Source organism: Protopterus annectens, chromosome 2.part2 (genome assembly GCF_019279795.1).
Source record: "Protopterus annectens isolate FY-2018-M chromosome 2.part2, PAN1.0, whole genome shotgun sequence".
Lineage (NCBI taxonomy): Eukaryota > Metazoa > Chordata > Ceratodontiformes > Protopteridae > Protopterus > Protopterus annectens.
Window position 1 is genome coordinate 218,730,097 of NC_056730.1, and position 13,938 is coordinate 218,744,034.

Below are 13,938 nucleotides of genomic sequence, written 5' to 3' on the forward strand. Positions count from 1 at the left end.
TCACTCAAATGAGTTTCAGTCATATGAGGTTTCTATCATCTGGTAGGGATCCATATATATACATATATATATATATATATATATATATATATACATATATAGTCCCTATCAGATGAACGAAAGATCAAGATCTCGAATGGCTTAAAAGTCGAAAATGCCGTTCTTCGTGATCGATCGCCATTGTGAGATTGCGGTACAGTGAAGATCGGAAAATTTGCCCTGTCCTCACTGTAGTGCAATTTTGGAGGTGGTATATATAATTAGCGTGAGGGGGGCACAGCCCCCCCACACAATAACAATTTTGAAGAAAGGCATTTTCGACTTTTCAGCCGTTCGAGATCTTGATTTTTTGTTCATATAATAGGGACCCTACACACACATATATATACATATATATATATATATATATATATATATATATATATATATATATATATATATATAGACATATATTTATCATCTACAAATTCATGTTCAAGTACAAGGGAAGAATATGGGAATACAGACCTAAAGGACACTTTTACTTGTAGGATTGTTGTAGATACAAAGGTTGAAATGAAATGTTGGTTGTACGCAAAGGCCGATTAACAAGGTAAGACACAGCAGTACTTCATTTGCCTGGTAGAAGCTATTCTTGGAAATATTGTTTATCTGAAATACTCAAGGAAGTTTCAGGTTCTGAGTCAAGACACTTTCAAAATGCACATTAATAAAGAAACATATTATGCAATATAAATAACGTTTACTCAAAAAATTAAAAAAAAACAGTTGTTACTATCTACATTTCAATACAATTTAAAAAATACAGGCATTTTAACAAACTATATCATTGTCCAATTTTTCCTTTGAAACCGGTTCAATTTTGTCGAGTTTTAAAGGTAACAATAAGATCAATGGATTTGATGCAGATGTCCAGGGGTCCCACTAAGAAACTTTTAAAATTATGTCCAGAATTAACTTATTGCTGACTACATAACACCAAGACATTTAAATCTAGAGAACGAAGAATTAAAACAACACCTGTCTGGAGCAGAAATAAGCTGTAAAAAAGACAAACTGTCTGGGATTCAGAAAGAACCCCAACTCAGGTGGCCAAAAGATGCTCTTTCTGCAATTGGTAAATGTGATTCAGAGACATATTTAGCTGCAATGAGAAATGAACTAATCAACAGCTGATCTGCATATTGCTGAATCGCATGGTGTTAGTGTTAATCAGCACTCTTCTGTGGTAATTATCACTGGAGGACTCTACATCGCATTGGAACAGGCAACCATCTCAGTCATTCTCCTACACACATGCACACATTCTCACTCACACACTTACACACATACCCTCATACCTCTCATCTGCTCTGGGTTTACAGAGCATTGCTCCCATTTTTCCATGTCCCTGGTAAATTGTAGAGGATTACAGTAAGTCAATAATACCAGACATTAGAGATTCAGTCTACTTATTCCTCAGAAGATGTATCATGATACAAGACCTGCTGCTCTTGTAACTTTGTAAGTGAATTGCAGTATGATAGTATGATTTAAAAGATTTCCTGCTGCCATTTAACATATGTCCCAGCTTTGTCCACAAGTCTTGAGCATGACACTCGTAAGTCATGGGCCATTACAGTCTGTCAGTAATGCCTGAAATTAGAATTCCATACATCGTATAAATAACTGTGCTGCAAAACCTGTGTTCTATTATATTTATAAGGGGTTAGGGTAATACTAAAGAGTGTATCTGTGCTACACACAGAGAGAAACTCACCACATATCAGTCCTCCCTCATATGCTTGCACGCATAGATGCACTGAACCATTTTTAGACAGACATATGTACACACTCACCCCTAGTCTAACTATCTCCTAACCACCCGCCACTATGACCAGTCATACTCACACACACACTTGCAATCACGGGAGACCACTCATACCTCTGCAGATATGCATGCAAGCGTCTACACACATGTATACATTCACATACCCTCACACCACTACCTCACCTCAGATGCTTACGTGATCATACATTTTATGTGATCTCACTCGTAGTTTTCATCCATGTTCATTAACACACCAGCCATGCCAGTTTGTGTAAAACACACACACACACACACACACACACACACACACACACACACACACTACTCTCACCTCTCCCTGCCCACTGACACTTTACATGGTCTCACCTATATTCATTAACATGGCCAGACATGCTAATTTTTGTAAAGGTGTTACTGCAGGAATGTCCTGGGAGATAACATGGCTGATTATCATATGCCACTCCACCAAAAAGCGCCATTAGCATGTAGCATGTAGAATCACTGTGGTGGGCCTCTCTCTGACAAATAAATGGCCACCATCAATAGTAACAGTCTGTGTTATGACATCACTGGTGGTGCCCCTTCTGAATTACAGCTGTCCTGTAAATGTGGCTTTGATCCCCAATCTCCTGCTACATATTGGGATGCAAGCCATTTAGCTATACAATTCTCCCTTGGTCTCAAAGGGAACAGGATGGGAAAGAACACAAAACTCGAGTTAGTGAAGAGCATCACCGTGAGCATAATATAGTAATTTAACTGGTTATTACTAACCAGTGAATGTAACAGTTAGTTTTACCAAAATGCATACCTGGTTTAAAAAATGTTTTCATAACTGCATTCTCTTACATATTTTCAGACAATTCACTACACAAACACAAAATTATCTTCATACTTGAGACTGTACAGACTGCTCAGTGCGCTGAAGGATGTAGACATAAAACTGGCTTAAAAAAAGTTTAAATTTGAAAGCATACATAGCCACAGAAATCCAATGGATAACATTATATGAATCCATCTTTATGAGGTAACTGGGGAAACATACTATTGACTCTTCTAAAAACATTACCAATGGCACATTATAATATGAATGCTCATCAGTTTCTGTAGAACTGTAACAGCACACTGCTTCTCTGCAGTTTCCTCAGTAATAAAGCACACTCTATTTCAGAAACTGTCAACACTTTTTATCTTCCAGCTGAAGCATTTTGATTCACAGCTTTTCATGCATCCTTTCATGGTGCATTATAAACATAAAAGAAACACAATGCTTTGGTAGTCAATGTTATAATCCACCTGAAAAGGAAACCAATTACATTGTTATTTTCAGCTTCTCAGCAGATACTGCATTAAAACTTGTGTCATCAATATCATGCACCATTTAGCAAGTAGTTTGAGATGTCTGCTGTGAACTAGTTTTAGTTGAACTAGATTTTCTGGAGTATTTAAATGATTTATATGAAGCCTGCATGCTTTCCACTGTCCGGACACTGCGACAAAGAAAAGTGTTTTTCACATGATCTCTAAACTCTTCAGAAACAAAATAATATATAAATGGATCGATGCAACTGCTCAGGCTGGACAGACATAGTACTGTGATGTAAAGTGCATATACATCGCTAGTGCTTCCAGAGCGGATCAATGCATAATGGACTACCAAAATAACGTTGCTTGGAGTGAAGCAGATCACATACATTACAAGTACTACAATAATGAGATGAATGGCCCTTTTTCGCTTCTCACTGATATTGTCTTCTGTTAAAGAAGCAGTCAATGTGTTGATGATGGCTTTATAAACAAAAATAGTCAAGACACATGGAAAGAAGAAAACTCCAATGGCAAGTGAAACAAAATAGCCAAACATGTTGTTGGCCAAAATAGCATCAGGCAAAACATCATGGCAGGTTGTTATGTTGAGATTTGTAACATAGACAGTTTGATCAAAGAGGTATAATGGTATTGTACTTAGTGCAATTACCAACCATACTGCAGCTGAAACTCCCAGTGCAATGCTATTGTTTTTCTTTGTTTGAGACATGGGATTAACAACAACCCAGTATCTTTGTACACTCAGGCAGGTTATGAACAGTATGGAGCAATACATATTTCCAAAGAAGAATCCCACAAGTACCTTGCACAGATTCTCTCCATAAATCCAGTTGTTGCCATTTATATGATAAGCAATTTTTAAAGGTAGCCAAACAGCAAACAAGAGGTCAGCAAGTGCCAAACATGCCATGTAAATGAGTGCAGGATGCTTTGTCTTCATTCTGAAACAAAAGACCCACAATGCCATGGCATTAGCAGGTAAACCAATGACAAACACTACAGTGTATACTACAGGCAGAAAAATAGTAGTCAATCCACCAGTAAGGACATTTTCGATAAACTCCTCTACTTTGTAGCCAGTTTTCCCAGGGATACTGAAAGACTCATCTACTTTTCCACTAAAACTTCTTATTCCTCCTTTAAAAGGAAAAAAAAAAAACAATTAGAATAAGATACCATAAAGCAGGTTCTGCACTGGCAAAGGGTCATATTAATATGTTTATACACAGTACTGTTTTCTCTTTTATGCCATCACATACCAACTAACCGTACAGTTTAAAATATAATTGTCTAGTCAATGAGGAAGAAAATTAGGCAAACTCAGACTTTATTTATTTCAGTTTTTTCTAACCCAGCTGGACCATTTTTAGGACAGCCCAGTGAATACAAATCATCTGAACATCAGACAGACACAGAGGCAACATAATTCATAAAATAAAGATACACACATTATTCAATGTTCAAATTGTTGAGAACAGAGGATATACGATCATACAATGGGAGAGAAAGTACAGTTGTGTAAGTAAACTTACCATAAATAAATGAAGTTTGACTTATCACAGCTGCAGTAACATGCCTTAGCTATAGGGGTTATGTCCTGCATAGGATATAACAGACAGCCAGCTTGCAAAGCTTGAGGGCATCTTCCATGTGCCCACACTACTGATTGCATAAGATGGTAGAGGATAAAACAAATTTTCTGGGCATCGGATTTTTAAGAACTTTCATGCCAAATTTACCACGGAAGCTAGAGCTCTGAAAGAGGACAATACCAGGTATCAATGTCCACACCTTGGCAACAAAAAAAATACCAAAAATAAGGGCACGGAGTGCAGGAGTGGGTACTGCAGCAGTGACTTCCTGAATATCTGCAGTTATGGAAAGCTTACTTATTACTGTACTATGCTCATCATTTTACCATTGCTGCAGTAGTCTTAACTACATGGGTAGACTACCCTAGCCTAAGAGGCCTGTGAGGAAGAGGGATAAGGACGAAGGAGCTCCAGGAGAATGACCCTAACAAAATCTGCTCTAGATTTGGAAAAGGAGTCTCGTCTGTAGTGCTTTTAAACTCATGTACAGATAACAAAGCTGCTGCCTCAAGAATACTTCTAGAGTCCACCCCTTTCCAAAAAGCCACTGATTAAGCCAAAGCCCTACTACAATGTGCCTTCACTCTGTCTGGGATTGATTTATTGTGTTGGGAATAAAAAAGTGATAGCATGGTACAAACAGCACTCTTTGACACAGATTGTCCATTTTTTTAACGTCATAAGAAATAAACCAATGATTAGAATTTCTGAAGATTTTAGTTCTGTCTAGTAGTACCCAAGTTGTCTATGGGCATCCAGAGTATGAAAAATCATCTCGCCTTCATCTTTAGGTTCTGGAAAGAAGACAAGGAGATGGATAGTGTGGCTCAGAGAAAACTTAGATACTACTTTAGGCATAACTAAGGCATCAGTTCTCAAGGAAACCCTATGTGGAAAGCCAGACAGGGTTGTCATACCATGACAATTTGCAACTCAGATGCCCTTTTTGAAGAAGTCAGAGCAATCAGAAAAACTGTTTTCCATGTTAAGAACTTCTAATGGAAATGAAATGGAGCAAATGTTAATTTTTCCAAAATAAAATAAAGATCCCAAGGAGAAGCCATCTGTTTTCTAGGTGAGTGAACACCCCCCCCTTTTAAAAACATTTTAATGTAGGAATGCCTTGAAAAGAGGGGGATCCAATGGCAGGCATGCAGAAGTGGCCAAGAAATAAACCTTGAAAGAGGTAGAGAAAAGACCAAAGGATAATAACGCACACAAATAATGTAGGACTAGAGAAATGCTAGTCTAAAAAAAAGACATTTTATTTATTTGTTTATTTTTATTCTGGCACCAACTAGAAAATATTTTATTGTTTACTAATATATAATTTTCCAGTACAACCTTTCTTTGCCTCCTTTAATACCTGCTGCACATCCTCAGAAAACAGGTGCCTAAAAGGTATTACAATTCTATTATCCAGGCAATTAAGTTAAGTTGTTTTGATTTGGGAGTAACAAATACCTCCTTTCTTGTGTGAGCTGGTCCAGTCTAGAAGGAAGCATGTGGTAATTGCCCTTGACTACTTCCAAACGAACCAAGAATCACTGATGCTTGGGCCAAAAGGGAGAAATCACAATGATTTCTGGAAAGTCCTTCTGAATCTCCAGAATGCCCTGGATGTTAGAGGAAATGGTAGAAAGTGGAAAGACATATAGGAACATTCCTGTCCAAGGGAATGAAAAAGTATCTGTATGTTTTCCAGGCCTGCTTGCAAGGAGTCCTGGAACAAAATTTTGTTATATGTTTGAACTGTAGAGAGGAGAAAAGATCTGCGTGAGATGTTCCCGATCCTGTTCTTGTTCAGCTTGTCTTCCACAATGTTTTGCTCTGACAGAATGTAAGATGGCTGTAGAGTAAGACTGTGCTGAACTGCGATATCCCAGACTATCATGGCTAACCTGCAGACAAGGTATAATCTGGAGCCCCCATTCTTAAGAACACATTGTCTTGGTGTTATCTGTAATCACTTGTAGTAGCCCTGGGGAACACAGATGATTGAGAACTGCCACAACCTCTTTTAGGTTTAAGTGTTTTCAGTCTTTTTGTTTTTTTGGTTCCAAAGACTCTGTACTTTTACCCCTACAGACACTGATCCCCAAGCAAGGTTTTAGGTATCTGTTGTTATAAAACCTGGAAGGGAAAATGTGAGACCGGGATTCAGATAAAACTGGTCTCTCCACCACAGCAGTTTCCTTTTTACAAATCCCAAAACCAAAATCTGAAATGTCAGGTGGGTGATGTTGGGGGACCATAAAGATTTTTGGTACCACTAAATAATTCTCACCTGGAGTCTGGATACAGGAATCATGAAAGTCGCAGATGTGGTAGATCCCAATATCCTGTGAAATTCCCTTACTGAAATCCTGGACTGAGCTGAAAAACCCAGAAGTAGACCTAGATATAGATATACATTTCCCTGTGGAAGAAAAGCTCTTAGGTTCATAGGTTGATAGGGTCATACTAGGCTATCTGCCCTAGGGCATTTATAAACCTAGCCAGAGTGTGTTTGGCTTTCGCCACCCATTTTAAATTAATTTTGCTATGCCCTTTTTCGAGGTTAGTATACTGTGTCTCTGTCTAACAGTGACACAGAAGTGATACCCAGGGTAAACCTACGATCTCCCATCCACTCATCAAGATTCCTCTTGAAGACAGTCAATGAGGGACTCTGCCTAACCTGGACTGGGATTTTATTCCAGAGTGAAGGGAGCCTCTGCGTTATGAATCTGTCCCTCCAGCATGTCCTATTTATTTCAGTGCTGAGGTTCAAGTCTCTCGAGAGCGTAGCTCGATGGGATTTGGATTTTCTGAGGTGCAGCATGTCCATTAATTCCGGGTTGGACATGGCTTTATACGTCAGCCACAGATTGCCTCTGAACAGGCGGTATGCCACTGAGTAGAGCTGGAGTTTCTTTAACCGGGCAGCATATGGCATCTGTTTGAGCCCTATGATCCTCTTGGTGAGGTACTTTTGGGGTCTTTCCAGTTGCTGCAGGTGTCTGGTAAGGTACATCCCGAAAGGGGCATTGTACTCAATTATTGGCCTGATGAGGGATGAGTAAAGAGGCACGATGACCTCCCCTGATCTAGATGTGAATCCCTTCATGATTAGGTGGGCTATATAAAATGTTTTTCTAACCACTTTGGCCATGTGGTTGTCAAATGAGAGATTGCTATCAACTTGGGTCCCCAGGTCCCTAATTACTTCTTCTGTACTTAATGGATTACCACCTATGTGGTAATTTGTGGGCACTTTGTTTTTGCCAAAGGGGATGACTATACACTTTTTGGAGTTTAGCTTGAGAACATGGCTCTGGCACCAGTTGTCTGTTTCTATGAAGCCCTTTTGGAGGATGCTTGTTTCAGCTGGAGAATCGATTATGGTGCCCAGTTTGCAGTCATCCGCGAACTTAGTCAGCCACAATCCTTCTGTGTTGGCCTGTACCTCTGAGAAATATATACTGAACAAGAGAGGTCCCAGGACTGAGCCTTGTGGGACGCCACTTGTAACTGGTTTGGAGTCTGACATGGCTCCAGCAATTCTAACCATGTGGGTTCTGTCCTTGAGCCAGTTTGCAACCCATCAAATGACATAGAGGTTTATATTTAAGCTGGTGAGCTTATCTATAATGCCCGAGTGGGGTATTGTATCGAAGGCTTTTGCGAGGTCCAGGTAGGCTGTGTGGACCACCTTCCCCTCGTCAATGGCCTTGGTGACTGTTTCAAAGAAATCAACCAGGTTTAAGAGGCAGGATCTGCCCTTAACAAAGCTGAACTGGGTAGGATCCAGTGTCTGTAGGTCCCCAATATCTTTATTTATGAGGTCCATGATGATCCTTTCCATAGCTTTGCAGACCAAGCTAGTCAGGCTTATAGGGTGATAGTTTCCAGGATCCGTTGAGGCACCACCTTTGTGGAGAGGGACCACTGTTGCTGTACGCCACTCTTTGGGTACATATCCTGTAGTAAGGCTGAGACTGAACAGTAGTTTTATGTTTGGGTTTAGCTCTTCTTGGAGTTCATGTAGGACACAGCCTGGGACACTGTCTGGTCCCACTGATGTTGTGTTTTTTGCTTTGGAGAGGGCAGCTCTTACCTGAGCATCTGAGATGTCAGGGGGGCAGCACTCTGCTGGGATAAATATTTGCCCTTTTAGTGGAGTGGGGGTGGAGAAGTTTGCACTGAACCTGTCAGCTAGGATGTTGGCAATGTCTGTGGGTTCGGTGTTTTTTTTGTCAATTTGGACTAATTCTGAGCATATCTGGGAATTCCCACCCAGGTTCCTAAGATAACTAAAGAAAGCCTTGTGATTATCCTTAGTGTCCTGTGCAATTTTTCTCTCAAAGCTGGCCTTAGACGATTTTATGAGTGCCCGTAGTTTTTTGCTAATACTGATCAGAGATGTCTTCCCTTTTTAGGATTTTGCTCTATCATATAGTAGCTTCCTCCTTCTATTGTATAGTTTGTTTATGGCTGGGGTCCACCAGACAGGACGTCTGCCTTTGGAGGATTGGGTCTTGGTTTTATATGAGATTGCATGATCCATGCATTCCTGAAGGTGTTCATAGAATGCGTTTATAAAGGATTCTGCGATCTGGGCTGTATTTTCCACAGGTCCGGGGGCTTTGAAGGATTCCACCCTGGTTTCGAGGAGTGTGAAATTTGCTTTAGAGAAGTTTTTCACTGTGGTTTTCAGGCAGGGGGTGGAGTCAGGATGTGAATATCCAGTGAGATTAGTTTATGGTCTGTTCTTACCAGTGAGGGATACACTTCTGGTCTGGAGCATAGAGTCCCCATGTTGGTGATGATCAGGTCCAGTATGTTTTCCCCTCTTGTGGGACTGGTAACAAGTTGTTCCATAGCATTTGAGTTTATAAATTCTAGGAACCTTTGGGCTAGGGTGTTGGAGCTAGAGTAATGCTCCCAGTCTATGTTTGGGTAGTTGAAGTCGCCCAATATAATGGTGTTTGGAGAGACCTTCATATTTTCCAGTGTTCTCAGGAAGGCCGAGTGGGGTTCCTGGGTTTGGGAGGGTGGTCTGTAGCAGGCTATAAACTGGAAGGCAGTTTTACCCACTGTTAGTTGCACATGGATAGTCTCTGATGCTTCGTGCTGTGCCACCAACCTGGAGGTGTGGGTATCTTTGACGAATATTGATACTCCCCCTCCTTTTGTGGTACGGTCCAAGTTTTGGGGCCAAAAAGCATGGTATGAGGTATAACCTGGTAGTGCTGGGGTGCTCTCGGGGACCTTGAACTAGGTTTCTGTTATTGCACAGATATCGATGTTCCCCATGCTAAGGAGAGTTTCGAGTGCGTGCATCTTGAGGTTTAGACTTCTGGCATTGAGTAGCATTACTCTTAGTTTCTTATCCCTTGTGATACCTATGGAGGTGGGTTTGTCTTTTGAGCCTTGCCTAAAAAAGGCACTATGGGGGTAGCAAGAGCCTTTGCCAATATCCGAAAGCTGAGGGGTGACAGGTGCAAGCCGTCCCTAGCGAAGCATCGTGGCTTGTCGAGCATGCCATCCCAGGCTGATAGGCATTGGATCCCCTTTGAATGACACCAATACTTAAGCCAATTGTTGAAATTGATCATCTTGTCTTCATATTGTGGCATCATTCTTGGTGAGGGTAAGATGCTACTCAAGGTCAGGGTCATACCAGCCTGGGCTACATGCTCAGAGCTCCTCTATGTCTCTTTTCATGTAGTCCAGGGAGGTATGTCTCAGGTCATTCACACCAGCATGGACAATGACTGAGTCATATTTGTACTTGTCTTGGAGTGACCTGAGTGCTTGTGTTATGTGGCGGATCCTAGCGCCCGACAGGCAGCTCACCATGACCTTCTCCTTGTTCAGCCTGGTGAGTGGGACGTCACCTATTACAAGTGTATCAGGTGTGTTGTTTAGCCTTAAGGGCTGTGACTGTTCGGCACACTGGCTTTGTGAGCTATGTGTTGCATGTGTTTTGTTTTGGGGTAGCGGTTGCTTGGGTGTCTGCTTTGCAGGTCTCTGCTGCTTAGGCAGATTTTTATTTAGAGCCTATGAGTATGTTTTTGTTTGTTTATGTGTTTGGTTTGCTGTCGTGGTAGGTCTATGTGAGACTGGAATTGTAGTGAGTGTGGTTTCCTTTTCCTCCTGACTGGTTATGCCAGTACTGAGTTAAGAGAGCTTAGCCTCCAGTTTGGCTATATGGTTGCATCTCTCACATGTGTTGGAATTTGTTGGGAGGAGGAGAGGGTTGTCTGTGTACATGAGGCAGTTGTAACACTGCCTCAAGATTCCCAGATTCACCAGCTGGACCGGAGAGGAGATTGACAACTGACCTTTGGACATGCTAGAATAGTATTGGGAATTCCTTTATAATTGAAAAAAGGGCCAATGGGGAACAAGGTATTCAAGGGGAGTTTGTGAGGGTGTAGTGCTTTTAATTTTTTAGTGCTGACTTATATAATTGCTTTAGTGAGCAAGTGCCAGGTAACTTAAATGCAATGTGCTACTTGTAACTTAAATGCAAAAATGACAAACAGCAACTTTCATTCAAGTGAAACAAGGAAATAAGTACAGTAAGCACTGCAGATATCACTAGGGATCCACAGAAGTGCTGAAAAGCCGTGTTTTAGGTGGAATTAGTGTTTCAGGGAAATAACAAGCAAACAAACAACAAGCATACAAACAAAGCTAGATTCAACAGGCCTGGATCTAGTCTATGCTACAGCAAACAAGGTGTACCATTTCAGTAAGAAACAGTTCAAATATGCAGGCACTATAAGCCTTTAACCAGAAATTCCCAGCTCAGAAGGGCAGAGTCCAGCCTCTCCTCCCACAAGGGTGCAGACCACGAACCTTCTTAATGTAAAATAACTGGCCTGAAGCCCAAGTGCTTAAACCAGAACTAATACACTTTTAGAATAACAGACACTGAGCCCTCAATCAGCAGTTCCCAACTTAGAAGGATGTAAGCTACCTGTCCTGCCACTACAGTGCAGGCCACAAACCTTCCTAATGTAAAACAACTGGTCTGAAGCCCAAGTGCTTAATTCAAAAGACTTAGAATGATAGCTACACTTTAATCAAGTTACTACCAAGCAGTAATAAATACAATTGAATACTTTAAAGAATGCCTGGATTAGTGCTCAAGTGATACAAATAAAGCTAGATTCAGCAGGCCTGGATCTAGACTATGCTACAGCAAACAAGGTGTACCAATTTCAGTAAGAAGCAGTTCAAATATGGAGGCACTATAAGCCTTTAACCAGAAATTCCCAGCTCAGAAAGGCAGAGTCCAGCCTCTCCTTCCACAAGAGTGCAGACCACGAACCCTTTTAATGTAAAATAACTGGCCTGAAGCCCAAGTGCTTAAACCAGAATTAATACACTTTTAGAATAACAGACACTGAGCCCTGAATCAGCAGTTCCCAACTTAGAAGGATGTAAGCTACCTGTTCTGCCACTACAGTGCAGACCACAAACCTTCTTAATGTAAAACAACTGGCGTGAAGCCCAAGTGCTTAAACCAGAATTAATACACTTTTAGAATAACAGACACTGAGCCCTCAATCAGCAGTTCCCAACTTAGAAGGATGTAAGCTACCTGTCCTGCCACCACAGTGCAGGCCACAAACCTTCCTAATGTAAAACAACTGGTCTGAAGCCCAAGTGCTTAATCCAAAAGACTTAGAATGATAGCTACACTTTAATCAAGTTACTACCAAGCAGTAATAAATACAACTGAATACTTTAAAGAATGCCTGGATTAGTGCTCAGGTTATACAAACAAAGCTAGATTCAGCAGGCCTTGATCTAGTCTATGCTACAGCAAACAAGGTGTACCAATTTCAGTAAGAAGTAGTTTAGATATGCAGGCACTATAAGCCTTTAACCAGAATGTATCTAGCAGACACCCCAATAAAACAATAATGTAGGAAGGAAGCCCAGTCTGTGAAGGAGATCTGCCACCCAAGTGAAAGATTTCTGACACTTTGACATAGACTCTGCAAAGATAAGCAAGTTGTCCAAATATGGAAAAATGTGAATATATTGCAATCTGTAAAAAGCTATCACTGAAGCTAAACACTTTGGGCACACCCACAGAGTAATGCAGAGAAATGACAAGTGTAATCTAGACACAGAAAATTTAAAAAAATATTTGAAATCTGAGTTTACATAAATATAATGCTAAGAACCCTTAAAATCTTAGTGTTAGAAAACTGAAGAGGGGGGATAAGTGGTAGCAGGTTGTGAAGCAATAGCATTGTGAACACTGGAACTTTCACAAAGTGGTTGAGAAAGAAAAGACCTATGATTGCTTTCCATGAGGCTTCTTTCTTTGGTACCAGAAATGTTTTACAGTAAAAACTTTTCCCTCACATAGAAAGGGGACTTGGCTCTACAACTCGCCAGTGTCAGCATATGTTGAATGACAGGAGGGAGTTCGATCTGATGGAAGAGGAGGAATCCCCTGAAAAGGAGGTAGGGAATGTCAGTGATACTATCTGTTGCCAAACAGACAAAAGGAGAGCCACATACTGGGTGAATTTTAATGTTTGCCATAGTGGGGGGTGGGGGTTACGATTTCTAGATAGTCATTCATACTTGTTTGAACGTCCTGCTTTCTGGGAGGCTCCACCCTTCTTTTTGGAGCTTTCTTGCCTTTATTTTTTAAACATCTGCTTACCAGAGGTTAACTGAGTCTGATTGCTTCTTTTTTTCATAAGATGATCCTAAATTAAGTATGAAACCTTTAACAAAAATAGAGAAAGAAGGCTGAAAATCTGAGTCACCCCTTGGATCATTTTCCTACTCTTGTCACACATTTTCAGAACCTTCAGCAGTAGATAGTCCAAAAACAGCCTCCTTATCAAGGGAAAAATCCAACATTTCAGCATCCTCAGGTAAATTTTGAGAACATAACCATGCACTTATCAAATGTTAAGCTGCAGCTGCATTTGCCAAAGAAATAACTACAGAGTCAGAAATTAGATTAGAAAATAAAAGCTTGTAAGACTGAGGAACTTTTTATAATCCTTCTTCCTTTATAAGGGTCATAGGCCTGGAGTCAGGCATGTTAGAGGCTGTAATAAAAAATCCACCAAAGCTTGAAGAATAGGAAAAGGTTGAGGAAATTCCAGTTGTATTAAGCCATATTTCTGCAAGAAAATGGAATGTCATTTTGTTCCCACTGAAACATTTGATTCATCCAAA

At 40.6% G+C, this 13,938-nt stretch overlaps 1 protein-coding gene across 1 annotated transcript in view; it reads right to left on the bottom strand.

Annotated features, from left to right (window-relative positions):
* Positions 1–454: 454 nt before the first annotated feature.
* F2RL1 (F2R like trypsin receptor 1) overlaps positions 455–13,938 on the bottom strand; it is a 72,170-nt gene continuing 58,686 nt past the window's right edge. Inside the window, exon 2 of the mRNA XM_044063865.1 lies at positions 455–4,276. Within this exon, the coding sequence (XP_043919800.1) occupies positions 3,192–4,276 (1,085 nt within the window). The 3' untranslated portion in view covers positions 455–3,191. The remainder of the gene's footprint in view (positions 4,277–13,938) is intronic.